The sequence below is a fragment of the Grampus griseus genome (assembly GCF_964374135.1).
Source record: "Grampus griseus genome assembly, chromosome: 20".
In the NCBI taxonomy this organism is placed as follows: Eukaryota; Metazoa; Chordata; class Mammalia; order Artiodactyla; family Delphinidae; genus Grampus; species Grampus griseus.
The window spans coordinates 1,047,511-1,074,144 of record NC_139014.1 but is presented as its reverse complement, the minus strand read 5'-3'; the positions used below and the strand labels follow the sequence as shown (position 1 = coordinate 1,074,144).

General features: G+C 38.3%; 1 protein-coding gene across 3 annotated transcripts in view; it reads right to left on the bottom strand.

Moving 5' to 3' along the window:
- CEP112 (centrosomal protein 112) overlaps positions 1 to 26,634 on the bottom strand; it is a 418,975-nt gene that overhangs the window by 289,245 nt on the left and 103,096 nt on the right. For all 3 annotated transcript variants that reach the window (XM_082679947.1, XM_082679948.1, XM_082679949.1), the window contains 3 exons: positions 26,023 to 26,115; positions 25,074 to 25,133; positions 18,940 to 19,019 (listed from right to left, as the gene is read on the bottom strand). In XM_082679947.1, the coding sequence (XP_082536073.1) occupies positions 18,940 to 19,019; positions 25,074 to 25,133; positions 26,023 to 26,115 (233 nt within the window). The remainder of the gene's footprint in view (positions 1 to 18,939; positions 19,020 to 25,073; positions 25,134 to 26,022; positions 26,116 to 26,634) is intronic.

The window sequence follows — 26,634 nt, the reverse complement described above, 5'->3', positions numbered from 1 at the left end:
AGAGATCTCCATCTCAACACCAGCACCCAGCTTCACTCAACGACCAGCAAGCTACAGGGCTGGACACCCTATGCCAAACAACTAGCAAGACAGGAACACAACCCCACCCATTAGCAGAAAGGCTGCCTAAAATCATAATAAGGCCACAGACACCCCAAAACACACCACCAGATGTGGACCTGCCCACCAGAAAGACAAGATCCAGCCTCATCCACCAGAACACAGGCACTAGTCCCCTCCACCAGGAAGCCTACACAACCCACTGAAACAACTTTAGCCACTGGGGACAGACACCAAAAACAACGGGAACTATGAACCTGCAGCCTGCATAAAGGAGACCCCAGACACAGTAAGATAAGCAAAATGAGAAGACAGAAAAACACATAGCAGATGAAGGATAAAAAGATAAAAACCCACCAGACCTAACAAATGAAGAAGAAATAGGCAGTCTACCTGAAAAAGACTTCAGAATAATGATAGTAAAGATGATCCAAAATGTTGGAAATAGAATAGAGAAAATGCAAGAAACATTTAACAAGGATCTATAAGTACTAAAGAGGAAACAAGCAATGATGAACAGGCAATGATGAACAACACAATAAATGAAATTTAAAATACTCTAGATGGCATCAATAGCAGAATAACTGAGGCAGAAGAACGGATAAGTGACCTGGAAGATAAAATAGTGCAAATAACGACTGCAGAGCAGAATAAAGAAAAAAGAATGAAAAGAACTGAGGACAGTCTCAGAGACCTCTGGGACAACATTAAACGCAACAACATTCGAATTATAGGGGTTCCAGAAGAAGAAAAGAAAAACAAAGGGACGAAAAAAAATTTGCAGAGATTATAGTTGAAGACTTCCCTAATATGGGAAAGGAAATAGTTAATCAAGTCCAGGAAGCACAGAGAGTCCCATACAGGATAAATCCAAGGAGAAACACGCCAAGACACATATTAATCAAACTGTCAAAAATTAAATACAAAGAAAACATATTAAAAGCAGCAACGGAAAAACAACAAATAACACACAAGAGAATCCCCATAAGGTTAACAGCTGATCTTTCAGCAGAAACTCTGCAAGCCAGGACATATTTAAAGTGATGAAAGGGAAAAACCTACAACCAAGATTACTCTACCCAGCAAGGATCTCATTCAAATTTGATGGAGAAATTAAAACCTTTACAGACAAGCAAAAGCTGAGAGAGTTCAGCACCACCAAACCAGCTTTAAAACAAATGCTAAAGGAACTTCTCTAGGCAAGAAACACAAGAGAAGGAAAAGACCTACAACAACAAACCTAAAACAATTAAGCAAATGGGAATAGGAACATACATATCGATAATTACCTTAAATGTAAATGGACTAAATGCTCCCACCAAAAGACAGAGACTGGCTGAATGGATACAAAAACAAGACCTGTATATATGCTGTTTACAACAGACCTACTTCAGACCTAGAGACACATACAGACTGAAAATAAGGGGATGGAAAAAGATATTTCATGCAAATGTAAATCAAAAGAAAGCTGGAGTAGCAATTCTCATATTAGACAAAATAGACTTTAAAATAAAGACTATTAGAAGAGACAAAGAAGGACACTACATAATGATCAAGGGATCGATCCAAGAAGAAGATATAACAATTGTAAATATTTATGTACCCACCATAGAAGCACCTCAACACATAAGGCAAATACTAACAGCCATAAAAGGGGAAATCGACAGTAACACATTCATAGTAGCGGACTTAAAAACCCCACTTTCACCAATGGACAGATCATGCAAAATGAAAATAAATAAGGAAACACAAGCCTTAAATGATGCATAAACAAGATGGACTTAATTGATAGTTATAGGACATTCCATCCAAAAACAACAGAATACACATTTTACTCAAGTGCTCATGGAACATTCTCCAGGATAGATCATATCCTGGGTCACAAATCAAGCCTTGGTAAATTTAAGAATATTGAAATGTATCAAGTATCTTTTCCAACCACAACGCTATAAGACTAGATATCAATTATAGGAAAAGATCTGTAAAAAATACAAACACATGTAGGCTAAACAATACACTACTTAATAACGAAGTGATCACTGAAGAAATCAAAGAGGAAATCAAAACATACCAAAAAACAAATGAAAATGGAGATGCAGCAAAAGCAGTTCTAAGAGGCAAGTTTATAGCAATACAATCCTACCTTAAGAAACAGCAAACATCTAGAATAAACAACCTAACCTTGCATCTAAAGCAATTAGAAAGAGAAGAACAAAAAAACCCCAAAGTTAGCAGAAGGAAAGAAATCATAAAGATCAGATCAGAAATAAATGAAAAAGAAATGAAATAAACAATAGCAAAGATCAATAAAACTAAAGGCTGGTTCTTTGAGAAGATAAACAAAATTGATAAACCATTAGCCAGACTCATCAAGATAAAAAGGGAGAAGATTCAAATCAACAGAATTAGAAATGAAAAAGGAGAAGTAACAACTGACACTGTAGAAATACAAAAGATCATGAGAGATTACTACAAGCAACTCTATGCCAATAAAATAGACAACCTGGAAGAAATGGACAAATTCTTAGAAATGCACAACCTGCCAACACTGAATCAGGAAGAAACAGAAAATATGAACAGATCGATCACAAGCACTGAAATTGAAACTGTGATTAAAAATCTTCCAACAAACAAAAGCTCAGGACCAGACAGCTTCACAGGCGAATTCTATCAAACATTTAGAGAAGAGCTAACAGCTATCCTTCCCAACTTCTTCCAAAATATAGCAGAGGGAGGAACACTCCCAAACTCATTCTACGAGGCCACCATCACCCTGATACCGAAACCAGACAAGGATGTCACAAAGAAAGAAAACTACAGGCCAATATCACTGATAAACATAGATGCAAAAATCCTAAACAAAATACTAGCAAACAGAATCCAACAGCACATTAAAAGGATCATACACCATGATCAAGTGGGGTATATTCCAGGAATGCAAGGATTCTTCAATATACGCAAATCAATCAACATGATACACCATATTAACAAATTGAAGGAGAAAAACCATATGATCATCTCAATAGATGCAGAGAAAGCTTTCGACAAAATTCAACACCCATTTATGATAAAAACCCTGCATAAAGTAGGCATAGAGGGAACTTTCCTCAACATAATAAAGGCCATATATGGCATACCCACATCCAACATCATCCTCAATGGTGAAAAACTGAAAGCATTTCCACTAAGATCAGGAACAAGACAAGGTTGTCCACTCTCACCACTCTTATTCAACATAGTTTTGGAAGTTTTAGCCACAGCAATCAGAGAAGAAAAAGAAATATAAGGAATCCAAATTGGAAAAGAAGAAGTAAAGCTGTCACTGTTTGCAGATGACATGATACTATACATAGAGAATCCTAAAGATGCTACCAGAAAACTACTAGAGCTAATCAATGAATGTGGTAAAGTTGCAGGATACAAAATTAATGCACAGAAATCTCTGGCATTCCTATACACTAAGGATGAAAAATCTGAAAGTGAAATCAAGAAAACACTCCCATTTACCATTGCAACAAAAAGAATAAAACACCTAGAAATAAACCTACCTAAGGAGACAAAAAACCTGTATGCAGAAAATTATAAGACACTGATGAAAGAAATTAAAGATGATACAAGTAGATGGAGAGATATACCATGTTCTTGGATTGGAAGAATCAACATCGTGAAAATGACTCTACTCCCCAAAGCAATCTACAGATTCAATGCAATCCCTATCAAACTACCAATGGCATTTTTCACAGAACTAGAACAAAAAATTTCACAATTTGTATGGAAACACAAAAGGCCCTGAATAGCCAAAGCAATCTTGAGAACAAAAAATGGAGCTGGAGGAATCAGGCTCCCTAACTTCAGACTATACTACAAATCTACAGTAATCAAGACAGTATGGTACTGGCACAAAACCAGAAATATAGATCAATGGAACAGGATAGAAAGCCCAGAGATATACCCACGCACATATGGTCACCTTATCTTTGATAAAGGAGGCAAGAATATACAGTGGAGAAAATACAGCCTCTTCAATAAGTGGTGCTGGGAAAACTGGACAGGTACATGTAAAAGTATGAGATTAGAACACTCCCTAACACCATACACAAAAATAAGCTCAAAATAGATTAAAGACCTAAATGTAAGGCCAGAAACTATCAAACTCTTGGAGGAAAACATAGGCAGAACACTCTATGACACAGATCACAGCAAGATCCTTTTTGACCCACCTCCTAGAGAAATGGTAACAAAAACAAAAATAAACAAATGGGACCTAATGAAACTTCAAAGCTTTTGCACAGCAAAGGAAACCATAAATAAGACCAAAAGACAACCCTCAGAATGGGAGAAACTATTTGCAAATGAAGCAACTGACAAAAGATTAATCTCCAAAATTTACAAGCAGCTCATGTAGCTCAATGACAAAAAAACAAACAACCCAATCCAAAAATGGGCAGAAGACCTAAATAGACATTTCTCCGAAGAAGATATACAGACTGCCAACAAACACATGAAAGAATGCTCAACATCATTAATCATTAGAGAAATGCAAATCAAAACTACAATGAGATATCATCTCACACCAGTCAGAATGGCCATCATCAAAAAATCTAGAAACAATAAATGCTGGAGAGGGTATGGAGAAAAGGGAACACTCTTGCACTGCTGGTGGGAATGTGAATTGGTACAGCCACTATGGAGAACAGTACGGAGGTTCCTTAGAAAACTAAAAATAGAACTACCATATGACCCAGCAGTCCCACTACTGGGCACATACCCTGAGAAAACCATAATTCAAAAAGAGTCTTGTACCAAAATGTTCACTGCAGCTCTATTTACAATAGCCCGGAGATGGAAACAACCTAAGTGTCCATCATTGGATGAATGGATAAAGAAGATGTGGCACATATACACAATGGAATATTACTCAGCCATAAAAAGAAACGAAATTGAGCTATTTGTAATGAGGTGGATGGACCTAGAGTCTGTCATACAGAGTGAAGTAAGTCAGAAAGAGAAAGACAAATACCGTATGCTAACATATATATATGGAATTTAAGAAAAAAAATGTCATGAAGAACCTAGGGGTAAGACGGGAATAAAGACACAGACCTACTAGAGAATGGACTTGAGCATACTGGGAGGGGGAAGGGTAAGCTGTGACAAAGCGAGAGAGTGGCATGGACATATATACACTACCAAACGTAAAACAGATAGCTAGTGGGAAGCAGGCGCATAGCACAGGGAGATCAGCTCGGTGCTTTGTGACCACCTGGATGGGTGGGATAGGGAGGGTGGGAGGGAGAGAGACGCAAGAGGGAAGGGATATGGGAACATATGTATATGTATAACTGATTCACTTTGTTATAAAGCAGAAACTAACAGACCATTGTAAAGCAATTATACTCCAATAAAGATGTTAAAAAAAAAAAAAGATTCTGGAGTTTAAGGATACAGTGAATGAAATAAAAAATGCAATACAGAGCATCAACAGCAGAATGAATCAAGCAGAAGAATCTGTGGGATAGAAGACAGGAACTTTGAAACTACCCAGTCAGAGGAGAGATGAACAAAGGAAAAAGAGTGAGGAAAGCCTACACGGGCTATGAAATACCATCAGAAGAACTCATTTGTGTATGGACAACAAGGGGGGAAAACCGCGGGGTGGTGGTGGTGGTGGTGTGATGAATTGGGCGATTGGGATTGACATGTACACACTGATGTGTATAAAACGGATGACTAATAAGAACCTGCAGTATAAACAAGCAAACAACAATAACAAAAAAACCCAACTAACACTAAACTTTCTTTGGGTTAATTGTATGGAAATATGTTAATATAAATGTTTCAGACATTACATGAAATTTCTAAAAATCTTGTATGTTCTGGTATAATGTTGTAAGTCATAATTCTAGTTATTACTTTAAAATGTATATCTCAGAAATAACTAAATTTCCTTGTCAATTGCATTATTATGAACTTTCATCAAATCTTTAACCGTGGTCATTTTTAAGTCTTTTGTCATTTACAGACAGTTCTGGGTGTACTCTGATGCTTTGCAAATATGTTCCTATAAAAGGGTTTCAGGGCTTCCCTGGTGGCGCAGTGTTTGAGAGTCCGCCTGCCGATGCAGGGGATGCGGGTTCGTGTCCCGGTCCGGGAGGATCCCACATGCCATGGAGCGGCTGAGCCCGTGAGCCATGGCCGCTGAGCCTGTGTGTCCAGGGCCTGTGCTCCGCAATGGGAGGGGCCACAACAGTGAGAGGCCCGCGTACCACAAAATAAATAAATAAAAGGGTTTCATCTTCAAGGAATTCATGGAAAAGACTCTGACAAGTACAGGTTTCTGGTAACTGACTATACTGCTGAACTGAATGAATAAGCATTTTCAGAACTCTAATGGAAAACTGATGAACTCATAAATGTGCTAACAAAAGATCAAGATGAAAAAATAATTACATGGGACTGAGTGAACTGATGAGGATGATTATAATTTTTGTGACTTTGTTTGAATAAAAAAAAAAATCCCACAAGGACTCAGAGGCAAAAAGTATACAAATGAAATTTCACTGCAAAGTAAAGGAGCTGTTACATTGGAGGATTACTGGACTGAATGTCAACATTATGACATGCTGTGAGTGTGTTTTGTGTTTGGTAATTGCAATCGTTGCTGCTTTTGTTGTGGTCATCCATTTACAATGCTTGGTGTCAGTTTATTTATCTCTTGTAAAAATAAAATACAGTGTGTGCATGTGTGTGAAGAAAACAAAGAGAAGAAATCAATGACGTTGAAAACAGAAAATTAACAGAGAATGATCAATGAAACCAAAAGCTGATTCTCTGAAAATATCAATAAAGTTGACAAACCTCTGGCCAGACTGTCAGAGAGCAAAAAAGATACAAACTACAAATATTAGTAATGAAAGAAGAGACATCACTATAATCCCTAAAGACATTAAAAGGATAATAAGCAAATATTATCAACAATATTTGCCCATAAATTCTACATTTTGGATGAAACAAATTACCCCCAAAGCACAAACTATCAAAAATCACTCAAGTTGGCATGGACTTATATATACCACTAAATGTAAAATAGATAGCTAGTGGGAAGCAGCCGCATAGCACAGGGAGATCAGCTTGGTGCTTTGTGACCACCTAGACGGGTGGGATAGGGAAGGTGGGAGGGAGGAGACACAAGAGGGAGGAGATATGGGGATATATGTATAGCTGATTCACTTTGTTATAAAGCAGAAACTAACAAACGATTGTAAAGGAATTATACTCCAATAAAGATGTTTAAAAAAAAAAAGAACCCATTTGTGAATTACTGGAGTTTCAGAAGGAGAAAATTGGGAGAAGGGAGTAGAAAGCATATTTAAAGAAATAACAGCTGAATTATGGGAAAACGGTATGAAGGATCCTGAAAAAAATTTCAAAATAGAATCATATGATCCAGCAATTCTACTTCTAGAAATATGTGCAAATGAAACAAAAACCCTAACTCAAAAACGTATCTGCATTCCCATGTTCACTGCAGCGTTATTTAATTATATTTAATAATAAGTAAGAATCTTTAAATTGGAATCATCTGAAATCATGAAACAGTATTTAAAAATTCAGTATTAATATTTCATGTTTCCTTTTAGTCAACAATCTTAAGTTACTTCCACATGGAATAAAAATATAAAACAGTGTGTGTAGCTCTTCCATCAGTATATACCTTGGAAATTACTTGTGAAAGTTGATTCTGACTCTGAATGAAATAAAGGTGCTGAGATGAGACAGTGCTTCCAGAGAGGCTGTTTTCCTGGAGGCTGCAATTACTCTCTTCATCACTGACTTGCCACCTTCACAGGGTCCACTGTCTCTTACAGGGACTATTACTGTAGCCTCATCTTCCTTATTTTCCTGCTTCCTGTTGCTTGTTACTCAAGCTGATGACATCCTCATTCCTGCCAGGATAATCTCCCTAAAGAACAGCTCAGGCACCTTGAAATCCTAGGCTACCTCGGGGTCAGGCAAGGCAGTCTCCTGCATGCAGTCCTCCAAAGCCACTCAGCCACGTAAGGATGGGCCTCAGGCCGGAAGGCTTCCTGTCTGAGATAAAGAGCCCACAAAGTCTGTGCTGGGCCGATCGCCTCGTGCAGGAATATCCTTCCCTTCAGCTCAAAGAAAGCTCTTTTGTCTGGGCTTGAAGTGTGTACACCACAGGGCACCTGTCCAACCCCACTGTTTTCCGTCCTCACAGGGAGGGGACGGAGTCTCTCTAGGGAGCACAGGAGGGGCAGGAAAACTGCCCTGTGTCTTGTGTTAGCGGACAGGAGAGACCCAGTGCCCCGGGGACGGACACCCACCACGGAAGCTGATCTTCTCTGCCTCCTTCTGTGTAAGTGAAGCTTGTTCCATTCAGTGCTGGACTGCAGTGTGTTCCTGGTGACTCCAGTACTAAGATGCTGTTGGCAGAAACATCTGCGCTTCTATTCCTGGTGCCTGGCATCGTGATGATCTTGGCTTTCCTCCAGATAGTCATGCCGAAAACTTGGCCTCTGTGCACCGGTGTCAAATCGAATCTCAGAGATAGAGTTTTGGGTGAAGTAGAAAACAGCTTTATTCCTTTGCCAGGCAAAGGGGGGACACAGCGGGCTCGTGCCCTGAAGTACTGTGTGTCCCAACCCAGGGGGATTGGTGAGGAGTTTTATAGCAATGGTTCAAGGGCGGGGTTTCTGATAAGGATCAGGGTGTGTGCAGGGCCTGCGCTCCTTTAATCTGGTCTCAGGTGGTCTCCTGATGAGCTTCAAGGTTATCAAACTGTGACTTTTTCTCTGGAACATCTTCCATTTGGTTGGGGTTTTAGTTATGCAGAAGAGGTTAAAGATACTGTTGTGTGCATCCCTTGAGGGGGAACCAGGACCTGCCCCAAGGCTGCACCATTGTTTCTTGACTGCTTCTCCCTTGTCTCTGCATCCCCTCCCTTCCCTGATAAGCAACTCTTCGAATCTGCCCTTTGGGGCTAGGGAAGGTCATGGAGGCTGGAGTCTATTCCCTACAAGCAACAAACAGGGGACAGAAAGGCTTCTGTGCCCAGGAGCCTCACAGGGTCCTGTGCGGTTTCAATAGTTGGAGTCCTCCCCAGGAATCAGTAACCAGTGCACAGTGCTTTACTCTCTTGGGATTGGTAACCAGTGCACAGTAACCTGCTCTGACAGTAGGAATCAACATATATGTGCTAAAATCAGATTCAAGTTTACAAAAACAGACTGATAAATGTGGAAAACGAATCTGTGAATTTCATGCGAATTTCCACAGTCAGAAAACATAAAGCACATTTAAAATGTAATATAACCTACCTTTCATGGAAAATACCTTGTATTTTCATTTAAAATATCCTAATTCTACACTTACTAGAAAGCTGTGTTTTGTAGTCTGTACTCTACTGACCTCCTAACACCCTCCCCTAAAATGCTGTGCCAGGGTGTCCTTCCATTCTAGGTGAGAAAAATTCTCACCTGTTAAAAAAAAATGGAATATCAACCTTCCCACCTATCCATTTATTATAAGAAATACATAAAAGGTTTTTCTGGTCAAAACCCCAAAATAATTAGAGTTCAGGTATTTCCAGAAACTGTCTGAGTTCACAGGCTGCCCCACCCGGTGCTCAGTGATTTGAGACAAGCTGAAACTTCTCAAGACTCTGAGGGGTTGCTGGGCTCAGTTACTGTAGAATATGTAAAATGTAGAGGATGTTTTTAAATCCCATATGCTCACCAACTAAAGATAACCATCATCAATGTTCGTCATTCTTCCTTCGAAAATCTTTACTGGTTTCTTTTGTCTTTACTATTGTTTTAAGATACCAAAGTAACATACAATATTCTTACTGGAGAAGATTCAAACTATACAGAAATATAAAGAGGAAAACATGGATATCACCCCAACACTTTGGCATATATGTATTTCCAGGCCCCTTTCAGCACATTTACACACACACACGTGCGTGTGCACGCACACACAGAATCTGTTTTCAAATTCATCCTTGTATCAAAGTTAAAACATCAGACAGTCAATTTGGAAGCAACGTATCAGGGCTACATTAGCTCAGGTCTCCACAAAATGCCAAAACACATCTTAATATTATGATTTCAGCTTTCATTGAGGGTCAGAATGAGAAGTGGCCATTTAGCATTTTCTGCAAAATAACTATTGAAGATCCTGTCCCTTATTACTTATTCCTTTTGGTCAGAAAAAAATCAATCATGATAATTTCCTTCTAAAATTTGGTGCCATGAGGGATCTTTTTGGGATGATGGAAATGTTCTAAAATTGAACTATGGTGATCATTGCACAACTCTAAATTTACTAAAAATCAGTGAGCTGCATGCTTAAACTGAGTAAATTCTATGGGGTGATAATTAAATCTCAATAAAGCTGTTAAAAAAAAACACTGTGCCAGGAAAAGATTACTTCTTCTGACGAACTTGTTTGTATCCTTTATAAGATAAAGAGAAATAAAATAATAAGTGCTAATATACATATACAACAAACACTGTTTGAAGTGCTTTGTATTAAACATTCTAAGTCTCCTAACAACCTTAGGAGGAAGATATTATTATTATCCTCATGTTACAGTTGTAAATACTAATCACACAGATTGAGCACCATGCCCAAAGTCACACAGCTAGTGATTTGAGCTGGAATTTGGACCCGTGATAAGTGGATCCAGAGTCCATTCTCTTAACGTACACTAAACTCAAATGTCTCCCAAAACCACCTGAAAGAGTTCAGGTCAAGGGAAATTTAGAATTTAAATACTAAATTTAGTATTTAAATTAGAAATAATTTTATTTCTGGTACAACAATATCCACCCTTCTTTACATGCTTATGATAGATTTTAATTTCAATTATATGTTAACATTTGCTTATACTGTAAACCATTTCAGTCTGTTTTAGAAATAAAGACAGATATTTTATGTTGTTTCTTGTAATAAGTTCACTGTAACTATGTATTATAAGTACAGGAACTATTTACTTGCTGAAATAAACTCTAATAAAAATTACTGTTATTGACGTAGAGAATGGACTTGAGGACATGGGGAGGGGGAAGGGTAAGCTGGGACGAAGTGAGAGAGTGGCATGGACATATATACACTACCAAATGTAAAACAGATAGCTAGTGGGAAGCAGCCGCATAGCACAGGGAGATCAGCTCGGTGCTCTGTGACCACCTAGAGGGGTGGGATAGGGAGGGTGGGAGGGAGACGCAAGAGGGAGGAGATATGGGGATATATATACATACATATAGCTGATTCATTTTGTTATACAGCAGAAACTAACACACCACTGTAAAGCAATTATACTCCAATAAAGATGTTAAAAAAAAAAAATAGTGACAACATTAAAGCTGGTAAGGATGCAGAGCAGCAGGGTCACTCATACATCACCAATGGGAAAATACAACGGCACAGCAGCCAAAACACAGTTTGGCAGTTTCTTATAAAACTAAACATGCAGTTTCTATACAATTCAGCAATTCCACTCCTGGGCATTTATCCCAGAGGAATGAAAACACATGTTCACGTGTACACAATCTTCATAGCAGCTTTATTCATAATAGAAAATAAAAACATCCAATATTCTTCAGTGGTTTACTGGTAAAAACTAAACAAACAGAAACAAAACATACAAACAAAAAAATGCTGTATGCATACAATTGCTTATTAGGCAATAAAAAGATGTAAACAACTGATACACACAATGACTTCCATGAATCTCAGGAGAACTTGCTCAATGATAAAAGTCAATCCCAAGGGGTTACATACTGTGTGATTCCCTATATATGATTCTTTTGCATAACATTTTTTTTTAATTGAAGAAAATAGAGATTGAGAACAAATTACAATTAGTCAGTGAATCTCAAGACAGGAAGGTCAAGATGGGGAGAGGGTAGGAAGGATACGGTTATGTTTATAAAAGGGCAATACAAGGGATCTTCGTTGTGACAGAACTGTGATGTTGGATATACCAGTAAACAACTCTGATAAAATTGCATAGAACCAAGCACACACACACACATGCACACACGTGCAAGCACATAGATGAGTACATGTAAAACCAAGGAAATCTGAACAAGATGGGTTAATTATGTCAATGTCACTTTCCTAGTCATGATAGTGTACTACAGAGTTTCAAGCTGTTACCAATGCGGAAACTGGATACAGTGTACACAAGATCTCTTTGTATTATTTCTTACAATTGCATGTTAACCTAAAATTATTTCAAAATAAAAAGTTTAATAAAAATGAAAAAAAACATTACTGTTATTTACTTTTCCTGTATTCACCCATTATTTTAATGATATGATCCTGGAAGCATTTAAAACTCACAGTGCTATTTGGAATCAGAACTATAAAAAATCAGTAGCATTCTAAAAAATTCTGTATAGAAATTCCATGATGAAAATAAGACTTTGTATTTAAATCCCTAAGATTTTTTTTCTCCAAAAGGAAAAGTTGAGTAGCTTTGAAGACATTCTATTAGGTCAGCCTCTGGAAGAAAAAACACTGATTTTCATTCTGCATACAGGAATAGAGAAAAAAATTACTCAGAGGAGGAACATGGTGCACTTTGAACATCTGAGTCGATGGTAACCAGCTGAGGGAGAGCCATGTGAGCAGTAAGATGATGAGGAGGCCCTTAGGCGACTGAGCTTTAAAAAGGATGTTATGGACACAGAAGGTTAAGCAGACTGCTTCTGGACTTCCTATAAATTACTATCGTAACTCCTGAAACAGTGACTGGAACACTTCATTTTTTTTTTTTCCACATTACAAAATGTCTATTTTTTGTCTGTTTTTTTTTGCGGTACGCGGGCCTCTCACTGCCATGGCCTCTCCCGTTGCAGAGCATAGGCTCCGGACGCGCAGGCTCAACGGCCATGGCTCACGGGCCCAGCTACTCCGCGGCACGTGGGATCTTCCCAGACCGGGGCACGAACCCACGTCCCCTGCATCGGCAGGCGGGCTCTCAACCACTGCGCCACCAGGGAAGCCCCAAAATGTCTACTACAACGCATCCCAACAATGCGTTGTTCAATAGGAGGCAAAATACTTATTTTACACTAAAGTAAATAAAATAAAATCAAGAATATCTCATGTTACCAAGTGAAGCAGGGAAAACACACCGACCGCCACCCAGGGTCTCTGTGGAAGTGCCCTGCGCTCTGTGGGGACCAACACCCAGTGTCCTGCACTGATACACTGACACGGTGGGGCATTCAACACGAAAGCTGTGCAGCCACGTACTATGGCCACAGCAGAGGCCTTGTCTGCTTTCTCAGGCACTTTATACTCAGTACCAACAAAGTTCCTAGAACAAAATAGATGTTGGGAGGAATTAATAAATGAGTTTGATTAAAATGACATATTAAGGTATTAAATGGCTACAGAAGTATAAACGAAACAAGTGATATCTGCAAGAGTTTTACATTCTTCATTCAAAAATAAACAGTATGACCAAAAGTACAGAGTTTAAAATCCACATCCCAAACTGTATGAAACGTCAAACCCAGAACATACAACTCCCTACGTATTTTAAGCTGCATAACACATACCCTAATAGACAGTCAAAATACACACTTAATATAAAAGAACCAACTTGTGATAGTTAAGTAACACAAATTCCTTGCAAACTGTCTGTTTCAAAAGCAGGATCTGGCTGTAGAGTGACATGGAGGCAGAGCTGAACAAAGGGAGGCGTATCATGTTGTGTGTGGAAAGATTCAACATTAAAAGACGTCAGTTCTTCCTTTGTTGAACTGTATCTGTTCAGCAACATTAACAAAAGACTAATGGTTTTTCTTTTTTAACTAGACAAGCTAATTATAAATCTCCAACGGAAAAATATAGACAAGAAAAAAAGGAAGATTCTGAAAAAGCACAGGTGACAGGATAAGCAGTCTGACTAGACACTAAACATTACCTTTAAACAGTGGAAATCAACAGAGTATGGGACTGGCACAAGCATTTTCAGATCTCTCAAACAGAACCAAAATTCTAGACCCAAGTCCAATGATAAAGGTTCTGTAGCAGAACTCTGAAGAGGGAAAGGCTAGGTCATTAAATTAATGATGTTGAAATGACTGGGTAACCACTTAACAAAAAGCAAAAGCAACAGGATCCATCTCTCACAACCTACACTGGATACATTCCAAATGGGTCACAGATTTAAATGTTAAAATCAAACCATGTATGTACTAGGAGAAAAATGGAAACATTTTCATCATGTGTTCATCAATAAAGAATTAGTGAAATAAAGTACATCAAATACATAAAACAGAATGGGGAAGCTCTTTCTGTCCTTACATGAAATAACCTCCAAGATACGTTAAGTGAAAAATATCAGGATATAGGTAGCACATAAGGGGAAGAGATAGTGGGGAAAGAGTATCAATGCTTCCATATGAAAGGATACACAGGGAATTGGTAACACTGCTCCTTCCCAAGAGGAAAAATGTATAGCGAGAGGGCTCCTACGGAAGGGGACTTTTCCCTGTATGCTCATTTTTCCTATCTTTCATATTTCAAACCATGGAACTCTATTACCTAGCTTTAAAAAGTTATTTTTAAAAACTGTAAGGGTACAAGAAGCCACTGTTTCACTTTTCCTTATATTTATTGACAGCAAAGTCTAAATGAGAGCCAACTTAACAGACATTTCTAAATATTTATATAATCAAATATCTCATATATCTACATTTTGTGTATTATATAAATTGGCAAAAAGTCAGCTAAACATATGTTTCAGGGTTATAAAGTAATTGTGACAAAAATTCAAGATAATGATTTAAAAGGGGACTCATGAGATATCCAGTTTTCATGAGACACCTCCTATTACCAAAAATGCATGTTTGTTTGTTTTAGTAACATGAAAGCGTCTGGCCTGAGGTTACAGCCCAGATTTAAATTTGCCTCATCTCTCTGTATTTTTTTAAACCCAGTAAAAGTTTTATTTGTGGTGGATACATTCAGACACAGTCATGTATACATGTACATGTATATGTTAGCAACTACAACAGAAAGAATATGTTTTAGTTAAACAAGGGCTTGCCTCCTGTAGGGTCATTCATAATCATATCATCTAAAGACTGATTTTGTAACATGTTCTAGTGAAATTACCACTACTCACTTTCAGTACTAACTGAAAAACAGAAAGCTTATATATATTAGTGTCAGAGTAGAAATATTTATGATGTTTACAATTGACAATACAAAAAAGTTAAAATGGATCGGAATAAATGTTTCAAGACAGTTTTGTATTTTACTGCCAGAGAGGAGTTTGAAAAAGGTATCAGTCAAAAAGATGACGCTTCCCTGGTGGTGCAGTGCTTAAGGATCCACCTGCCAATGCAGGGGACATGGGTTTGAGCTCTGATCCGGGAATATCCCACATGCCGCAGAGCAACTAAGCCCATGTGCCACAACTACTGAGCCTGAGCTCTAGAGCCTACGAGCCACAACTACTGAAGACAGTGAGCCACAATTACGGAAGCCCACGTGCCACAACTACTGAAGTCCACGTGCCTAGAGCCCATGCTCCACAACGAGAAGCCACAGCAATGAGAAGCCCGCGTACCACAACGAAGAGTAGCCCCCGCTCGCCACAGCTAGAGAAAGCCTGCGCGCAGCAACAAACACCCAATGCAGCCAAAAATAAATAAAATAAAAATAAATAAATATTTTACAAAAAGATGACTTTGGAATGTCTCATTGAATGCTTTAAAATAGTCAATTTATACAATATCTCAGAACAATGCTTTATTAGTTTTATAGCACCAAAAACTTAGAAGTCAAATTTGGTAAACATAAAAATATCAAAAAAGGGATAAACCAAATCTATACTATCTACATCTGTTGTTCATAGGTTTTAACTCCTCCAAAAAAATAACATACTTTTTCAGTGTTAGTCCTTCAGAGAGTTACACCAAGTTATTTTATTACCTATGGTAATTTTCCATTCAGTACTACGTTTCCCATTTACTTTAATTACCTATCTTTGAAAAATGAACACACAAAATTCATACCATTGGGCTTCCCTGTCGGCGCAGTGGCTGAGAGTCCGCCTGCCGATGCAGGGGACGCGGGTTCGTGCCCCGGTCCGGGAAGATCCCACATTGCCGCGGAGCGGCTGGGCCCGTGAGCCATGGCCACTGAGCCTGCGCGTCCAGAGCCTGTGCTCCGCAACGGGAGAGGCCACAGCAGTGAGAGGCCCGCGTACCGCAAAAAAAAAAAAAAAAATTCATACCATTTACAGTTATAGTTTCAGATAATTTTCAGTTACTGGAGGTTATTAAAATATTTTCTGCAACAAAAATGAAACAGGAAGCAAAAAACTGTTTAGGATATGTGTAGAATAAAAATTGTAAGTAGTAGGACAGTAATATTAATTAAACTGTTCTTATTTTTCTGAAAAACAGTAACAAGTAGGCAAATTAGCTTTAGGAGTTAACATTTACAGTGAGTGCTAACTTCAAATCAGTGTCCCTCTTAAATACCAACAGGGTCTGAAGTATCAACTTGAGCTCTAAACCAAAGATTGAGTTGGATCCACTTATCAGGTATTTATATGTACATTAATTCACATGTTAATTCCAGCTCTCTGACATCCTCCACTATACATTCAACAACCCTACTGAGTGAAAGAATGAATGAATAAATGAATGAATACCACCACATTCTAAAAGTGAGATTTTTTTCACCTTTGTGCATATTTTTATTACAAAAAAAAATGCTAATAATCATGGCAAATTTCCATATCATATACCTGTCTTTTAGAAAAATGGAATTGTCTCTGGACCAACCGGGTCTAACACTATTCTTAGATTGAAAAGCAGTAGCAGTTGCCCCAGAATATTTTCCTCTGGGAAGACAGCCAGGTTGTACTGTTTACTTTGAAGTTCAGACCACACAATAACTTATGCTACTATTTTCAGACCAGATTGCTCCTGCTATACCAGGTGCTATATTGCTAAGGTCATACCAACATTTAGTGTAAATGAAGACATCATCTACACAAGGAATGGAAGAAACAGATCCACAGGGGAATGTTATTAACAATCTAAACTAGCTTTTTTTAACTCCAAGTAAAATTTGGTATTTTGGTAAAGACCTCTAAAGCCTTGAATAGATCATGTTGCATACAGCAACTACAGAGGCTTCAGGGTGTTTTCACCGTCCACTGGTGAACATTAAGAGACCATGCTGTATTACACATCGACTCCCAATTCTCCAACTGCAAACAGTCTTTCTTATTATTCCAATTGCACTTATGTCAACAACTTGATACCTAACACTCCAGGGACTTCAAATGCCTACCCTGGACTATAAAATTGTTAAGAACAGGATTATGTCTCGAGCTACAGTTTCTAAACCTTCGATTTCCTTTCGTATGATAATACAGTATATAGACATTGTAGGTACTAGACAAATATTTGTTGATTTCCTGTTATTTGAAGGAATTACCTCTTCCTTTATGGATATAAAATACACATCAACAAGCTAATGGAAAAAGTATAAAGAAATTACAAAAAAAAACAGACAAGGTAGAACAAAAAAGAAACCAAAGTGTGGTAAGTTGAATATACGAAGAAAGTTGTGAATCAACATTTTAAGGAGGAAAAAAAATGAATTAATGAGGGATAAAGGGAGGGCATCCCATGCATAAAGCAAGAATGCCCTAGTTGTGTCACTATTCAAGTTGGGGTATAAAATACAGTTATCTGGCTTAATGTTTAATGGACATTACAGTTCTCCTCTAATTTCACCTAATTCATACGTGGTGATGTGAACAAATAAGCACCAATCCTGGTATAGATAAGAAACTGATATCCTGTGATGTCACAGCACATAGATTATTTTAAGATGTCCTATTCAGCAACCCATTCAGGACATTTTACTAACAAGCAGAGTGAAGGAGAGGGAACTTCCGGTTATGCAATCTTCCCAGGAAGAATTTGATACTAGGTTTCTTTGATCCTGGATATTCCTTTTGGCCTTTCTCTAAATTTTCCTCTTTGGAGGTTTGGAAAAGCATAAAAAATGGAATGTGCTGATTCACTGGGAGTTAGCTAGATATACTGTGCCCAAGTAAGCTTCCCTTCCTAAATCACTTTCTTGGGGCAGGTACCCTATTGACCTCTATGCTGTGAAAGTTCTCATCACTCCGGACTGTAACTGCCAAAGTGCATGAATATCTTCCCAACTGGACTATAATACAGGTCCCTCCAGGAAGGAATTAGGCATTGCCTGAAACATGGTGAGAACGCAACCGTTACTGAATAAACCAATGTTCTCCAGCTAAAAACTGCAGGATAATACCTAGTGATAAGTAGGGCCTAATCGACTTAGTAAATGAATGGAAAAGACAAATAAAATATAACATTTTAATGTGTATGTTTACGTACCATAAGACAAAACCTTTGCTAAACAATGCCTGTATAGTAGTCCATTTTTAAATATAACAACTGAAACATTTCATTACCCAAATTCCTCCCAAAAAAGCTACAGAGGAACTTCTAAATGTCCTAGATCTAAATCTTATTGTTGCTATTGTTTTTAAATCTGTTTTCATGTGAGAGGAAGAAAGCATCTGAAACCACTAAGTTGTCTTTCTTACCTTCCTATCGTTTAAAGACAGCTGAACTGATATTTTTCCTTTACCGGCTAGTAATAAAATTCTGAAAATAGAGACTGATGATAGAAAACCGACTCGAGCTAAACCACAGCACGGTTATGATAAAAATATTATAATGTTTGAGTTTTAGTTACTTAATTTGGCTCACAGTTTAGAATAAGAGTATTTCTTTTAATTAACTATATTACAATTTTACTCACTTCAAAGCCTCCTCAAATTTATGGATTTTCTTTTGAGCATCTTCTTTTTCTTTATCAAATTCAGTCTGCAAGTCATGAACCTGCCGTGACAAAGATGTAAAATTTACTAAAAGACAAGTCAAGTTTACTCAAAGGAGAAATACAATGAAACAGTTATCTTAAATCTATTTTTAATATAAAATTAGATTTAGATTTTTCAAGATAGAGGCTTGGTTAACCATAATCATTTACCATAGAATTATCTTAATAGTATTCTCCCAGTAATAATTTTCTGGTCAAAGTTAATCATTGTTTAAATGTACCTGCACGTGGATTCCCTGTAAAATCAACTGATATGTAAGAAATTCAAAAAGGGAGGAATCACTTTTGAATATTTTTAACATTACATATTAACCAAAGGAAATTAATCCAACAAGACACAGGAGAATACAATAAATAACGTGTCTATATTCCCCCAAAACATACAGGTTATGATGAAACAGTCTTCCACTTCTGGGAATGATCTATATAACCATCTACTGAGTTTGGGGGGAAGTCCCCCCACCCTGAGAATCTCTTTACTAAATGTGGCATCCTCTGAACAGGTGGGATGGCAGCAAGAATAATGAGGGTCAAATGAATATTTCTCTTCACAGAGAGCTCTTCGTATGCAAATGCAGGTAAGCATACCTAACATGGACCCATTATACGGATCTAAAAATAGGAAAAGGAAACTGCTACAGCTGGAGGGAAGGGGAGAGTAAAACAGCAGCTGTGGTCCCACAGAGGAGACAGCTGAGGGTGCAGAGCCCAGCTGGAAGGTAAGGGAGCTCAAGTCACTTAGCAGGCGGGGGTCCCGAGCACAACCCGCCGGCAATCCAGGTGAGGCGGACTGCGTGCCTGGTGGGGCACAGGAGGTGGGGCAGGAGTGAGAAGAACGAAGTCAACGAAGCGCGCGCACACACGCCCCCACACACACAGTCACAAACCTTTTCAAACCCTGAGCCAGTGCTCCTCAAAAATACCGGTATTTAGTTAGCTACTTACTGGTTTGGACAGAGAACTATTTAGCTCAAAAATTCTATGTTCTTTAGCCTTTTCCTATTACAATTCTCTTATATTTTTCTCCTTTGGTATTTTAGTAAAATAAATAATAAACTGCCTGTAAAGTGAAAGAGTGAGGACAGAGGGGGGTTTTCCAGGACAATATTTGATCAAAAGCGCCTACTGGCTGCTGTGATGGCGATCACCAAGGTGTAGAGTACCTCCACTTCCACCTCAGCCTTTTCTTTCCCTATGATACCTGTTTCTCCTTCATGGACATCATGTCTTCGGGGATTCTACTGATGAATTTCTTAATGTTTTCTTTTGAAGAAACTTCTTTCTCCGAGTCGCCTGTATCACGCTCTCCTCCCTTTGCTCCACAATATTTCTTCCACAGACCCCATTCTGGCTTCTTCCTCTTACTCATTCTTAAACAGAGTATTATCTGTTCAGATTTGGTGCTTGACCAAAAAAAAAAAATACGGGGGGCATAACGCTGCTCCTGTCCCATGTCCCCTAGTGAGGTCTCCTCAGAGCTGCAGTGAAAATCCAGTTCCCAGGAAATCCCCAGGAGGGTTTGGGGAGGTTTTCCCTCACCCCACAGACTAGGTCTCGGGTTCGGCGAAACCACACGTTATGTGGAAACCTCGCAGGACCCGCGATCAGAGCCACTGGCAAGTCAACAGCACCTGACACACTGGCCTCCAGCTGGCTGCACGAGCAGGGTTCCCCCTCGATTTCCTGCTCGGTTTTCTTCTGGGACTCAGGACTCTCTGCACGCTAGCATAATTGAGATTTACCCGCTTTGGTGAAGATGTCAAAAACTGAACCAACTTTGAGAAAAATCTATTAGGGTTACACGGTGATTATGATCGCAAGCTCTGGAGCCAGACTGCACAGGTTTCGCCCCTTCACAAGCTACTCGACACTGTGCCTCAGTCGCCTCTTTAGAAAATGAGGACGGAAATCAGGATGAGCATGCTTTTCAAAAACTGTGATGAGTTAATAAGTGACTCCAGGTAAAGCTCTTAGAACAATATTGGGAACATGATAAATGCTCAGCAGTGTTAATTATCATCACCTCCCCAGACTAAATACTCTATACACAAACATTTTCTTGAAAATTCAAGGTCATTATGAACACCCCAAACCACAATACAGCATGCCACATGATGGAATTCCCTGTGGACTATTTGCCCTTTCAGAAAACGGCCCCTGAATTGCTAAGAACTTTGAGTTCTCGTAAGCACTTTTTACCACTCACGATTCAATCTTAACCTTGGTCAAGTTCTAGCTGCCACTTCCTGATTGGCTTGTGCTACCCAAGCACCTTGATCTAATTTATCGCTTCTAAACTATTAGGACCATTTCTAAAGCAGCAATGAGGCTATCTGGGTGGGAGAATGAGAGCCTTCCCTCTGAGTGAAACATGCATGTGTCAACGCACAGGCTTCTGAGCTGGTGGCTCCTCAAAGCTAAAAGCTGTTTCTCATTTATTTTTATATCCTCGGCACTCAGCACAACACTTGGCCCGCACTAGAATAGTCAATAAATGCTGTTCTGGGTTTGTTTTTTGCTTATTTGTTCTTAATTGAATATATGTGTATTGAATGCTAAAGGGACCCTTGGGGTTATACTTTTAGTTTTTACCTATATTCCAGAGAGCTGGGGGTGATGGCAATAATGCTACTGCCAACCTTTGCTTCTGAATGTAGTAATGGCAGTGGGAAATAAGCCTTAAATTGACTTGCTTGCAATCCTTTCCCTACTATATAGTTAGCATCAAAAATGAATTTTAATAATTTAAATAATGGAAACACAAACCAGATAGACAAAGACACAGCATATATTCTCCAACACGGGCGTCTGCTGTAAATGAGTGAGCCAGGTAGCCAGAAGCACATTTATCGAGCATTTAGTAAATGTAGATTTCATTCCCGTGCACCCTAAGAAGTTATCAAAAAGGTGTGCTTGTATAAAGAAGAAAGAGGTTTGCTATGTGCAAGGAAACAGATGACGGCAGACACCACAGCATAAAGAAGAGCGTGGAACCGCGGCTGGCTCGTGCATGGACCAGCCGACGGCCCCACCGCGTCTCGCAACCACACTGCCCACTCTGCTTCTCACCATGACAAATACGGTGCATTGCGCGCCATTAACTCTATAAATCATTTCACTGCACAATTTCATTTGTTAAAGCTTCACTCAAGACACCTGCCCTCTTAAAGAAAATTAGGCCGGTAGTACTTGGAAAACACTATGCAATACACATAGAACTGTGTAAATTTAAATTTTTTTAACCTAATTAAAAGAATTATATATAAACACTAAAGACTGGAATAACTATTCCTAATAATTTTGAACTCCATCAGACTTTAGATCTCAACTGTGACACAGTTACATCAGAATTATTATAAGTAGATATTTCAATTCCAGCACATTTTAGGATATACGTGCTTAACATCTGTCTCATGAACGTCTTTCGGTAAACAGCACCATCTTTTAACTCTCTGGTGCCTGTGTGGAAAACAGGCAACAGGTTACTTGTAGGAGGCAGGTGTTTCCTTGCTAGTAAAATCATTCAGCCTAACCGTTTCCTGATTTAACAGATTAGGACACTTCATCAAACAATGAAATTTAGTTTTACTACCTATTATTTGTTTGATGTTCAAAGATCTGAAGAGCAGGTAACAGCCACCAGAGATCAATAAAGACCATTAGGTAATGTGTATGTGCTCAAATCAGGGACAGCATCTGATGCTGTTTCTCTTACCTCAAAGACAAGTTAGACTCTGATGCTGCTTTCTTGTTGGCATGAGGAAATAATGTCATTCAGATGGCATTTCCTCCTCCTGAACAGATATTCAGAACTTAGTTTTATACCAAAAGTTACTGAATGCGCACACCTGTAACACTGTCTAAGACAAAAACAAAAGCGCTATCCATCCCACTTGGCTATCCGGTTACACAGTCTGGTGCTCGGTAAGATTTATGTCAGCTCTCTGAGCAGTCAAAGAGGATATTCCCTGAGGGGGGTACGGGACATCAAATCTTCAAGGGCTGAGATCACAGCAGGTTTAATAAAGAAAGAAGAACAGATGTCAATTTAAAAGGGGGAGATTATGGAATTAATTGTAAAACAAAAAGTGGCACGCTGAGCGCCATTTTCTTCCAATACAAACAACGTTAGAACGTATGCAATATGTACAACTACGCTTATTTGTCTTTACAGATGGCTGCTATTCTAAACACATCTTATTTACACTGAAAACAATTAACACTCTTTAACTAGTTACGTTATTTAAAAGCGAGACCACTTGATAGCTCACGGAAAGGGAAAAGCTGTAGTTATGACACCTAATTAAAAGGATTTAGGTCTGCTCCCTGAAGTGAAACAGAATAGGATGGGGGAAGGTGGCTGGCTAGGGATGAACTGAGCTTTAACATTCTGTTTCTTGTGTGTGTCCATCAGGGAGAGGGGCTGGTGCAGAAACCTGAGTTTACTCAATGGCCGAACAGCCAAGAAAAGACTGTGGTAGGAGAGACTCTGCCTCTCCAGCCCCAACTCTGTATGTCACAGCCCACAGGAGGACTCAACTTTGGGGTAGGAAGACAATCTTGTATATGAGTCAGTGTGCGCCTCCCTCCTGGTACCAAACCCTCTGGGGCTCACAGGTAAGCAGATACCATCACTCAGGAGGAGGGCTGACCACGGAGTGTGACAGAGCAGGAGGCCAGGAAGGTGGCCCTGATGGATGGGGAGCCAGACATCTGCCCAAAGAAAGAACAAAGGACTAACAGGTACACCCAGAGGATGTGCATGCCTCAGGCAGTGGGGAGAAAGGCTTATGACAGTGCATGGTCTGCTCTGGGTAAGTCAGATTGTTAAGCAGCTGCATGGCTCAACAGTAGAAACCGAAAAAATTCTTTATTTCAGTGAAGGCAGTATTTCTCCCTCCTGTTCAGATATCATTTTGTAGGCATGAAATATATTCAGTATCTTGCACTGAGCTGTATTAAAACTGCAGGGGAAAGAAACTTTAACAATAAGAAAATTAATTATAATTTTAAAGAGCACATATTTAGGTCAATGCACATCAGAAGAAATACTCACTTTTCCAAAGGACAGAAACCTTCTTCTTCCCAGACATTAAGCTGCTGGAGAGCAGAGTCTATGGCTAGTTCACCCTCAACCCCTACCCTGCATCCGGTGCCTGTTGTGATACCTCGCCCCGTGAAAGCATTTAATGCATGTCTGCTGTGACGATATGCATAGATAAGATGTGGTATTACATCTTTTAACAATTTTGTGCTATAAAATCTGTCTAATTTTAATTTGTATGTATTTTAATTAGTTGAAGGGGTAACTTTTTTCTCATTTTCCATTATGTGGGTATTTTACAAGAGGATTAATTTGGTGGCTGTTAGAACTGTAAATAATTACAAAAGCAGCAACAAAATCTTTGCTATTTCAATTACAGTCATACAGCAAACAACAAATTCAAAACTCAAGTTTGAAAGTCACAGACATAGAATTCTATACTTTATCACCGAAGGTGTCAACAGTGTGGCAGTGACCCTAGTTGTTACTGGTAACAAGGACACCAGCATGCACCAGTAGAAACAGTCACTACCGTCACTGCTCTAAATCGCAAGAGACAATGACTAATCCATTTCTTACTAATCGATCGTAGTAGACAGTGCTTTCACTGTTTCACATTCTTTGGTTAATTTCTTAGAGTTCTTATTACACATATGATACAACAGAAAAAAATAACACCCAACAGTCACATCACATTTTTACTGGCAGAAAGAAAATATAATTTCAAAAGGTTATTATGAAAGGTGAACATAATACTACTCTTCACTCAAATATAAGAGAAGTGGTGTTTTAATGTTGATATAATTAAAAATCAAACTGAAGAAGCTGTTTATAAACATGAAAAAGAAGCTGTTTATAAACATGAAAAAGAAGAAAAATTTGATTACTGGCTAACTGAAATGCACTCAGAAATAAGAGCTGGAATGCACGGCTGTATAAAAATCAACCCTCATTCTTAACTGCCTCATGTGCTATTTTAAATGTCATAGCTTCCCATGAAACATATTACCTTTTTCTCATAGGTGCGTTTTAAGTGACATTTCTCCATTTGAAACTTATTTTCTTGATCCTGTGAATAATAAATATTTATCTTTATTATACTTAAAATTGCTTCTAGGGTCAATAACATTGGTAATCTAATGAAACAAATCAATCTCTTTGATGACAAACCTTATTTGAGTCTTGCATATTATTAAGAGAGCCCTACCTGTCCAGTTTTCTAAACTACAACTAGAAACATGCATAGCTTTATGTTGGAGGCCATAAAACCTTAGTTATCTGAAGATGTTACCACTCTCAAAAGTACATACTTTACAGTGAAAGAGAAACTTTCTGATCCTTAGAATTAGGAGATCACTTAAAAATGACCAAATGAATCAACATGAAAATAATAAGTTTGAAGTTATATCATATAGAAGTGCTTGGTATTTTTTGACCATGAGAGAAAAGGCAAGATCTAAAAGGTGTGAAAGAGGGAGTTCCCTGGCAGTCCAATGGTTGGGACGCTGCACTTCCACCGCAGGGGACGCCGCACTTCCACCGCAGGGGGATCCTGAGGAACTAGGATCCCACATGCCGAGCGGTGCAGCCCAAACAATAAATTAATTAATTAAAGGTGTGAAAGAAAGAGAGAGAAATTATAAAGAATGGCAGATAATAATTTAAAGAGAGGAAATAATTCTAAAATAATAATATATTTAAATAAGGTTTATTCTTTTAACTAATCTCAAAAAAAGTAGATTGTTCAAACTAAAATTATTGTTCTTTTTACTCTATATCCCATTAGCATCTACTTTTGTTAAAGTAAATAAGATGAAAAATGATATAGTGCAATAAAAGAATCAGAAATGGCTACCTGCATTTCTGAGTTTTTTTCATCGACTCTCATTTATATGTATATACCAAGAAAAGGAGAGGTGAGTTTTAGCCATTATTCTGTGTAAAAAGACAGGACTCACCTTTAACTGCTGCTTTCTTTGAAGTTCTGATTCCTGTAACTGCTGTTTTAATTGACAGATGTTCTGTTCTAATTCTTTAATCATACCAGATGCCTAAAAAGATTTTAAGAAAATAATAAAAAAATGAAACTTTGATTTTTCTACCATCTTACAAACTTCTGGTTGAATAAATTTAACTTTTTCCCCCCCCGAAGCTTCAGTTAGAATTAAAATTATCTATAAATCTGAATTTTTAAAAAATTTTAAGTTAAAAAATCTTTTAAAGTAAAAAGATAAATTAAGTACTGCATGGCATTTAAAGTTATGAAAATATAATACTGATGTAAAAAGAATAGGTATACAGAAAACTTTTTAAATTTTAATTTTAAAACCAAATCCACTGGAATATTTAATTCATGAAATATCAAGTAATTAACTATTTTAGTATTGAGGTTATAGGATTTTCTTTGCAGAAAGTTTCAATTATCTGACACAAAAGTGTGTGGGTGCCCCTGAGGGTGTCTGTGGGCTCATATAAGCATATGTGATGGCAGGAAAACTAAACCATAACCAAGATTTCAAAATAATAATAATAATGTATACAGTTACTCCAAAATATGTATTATTAACACA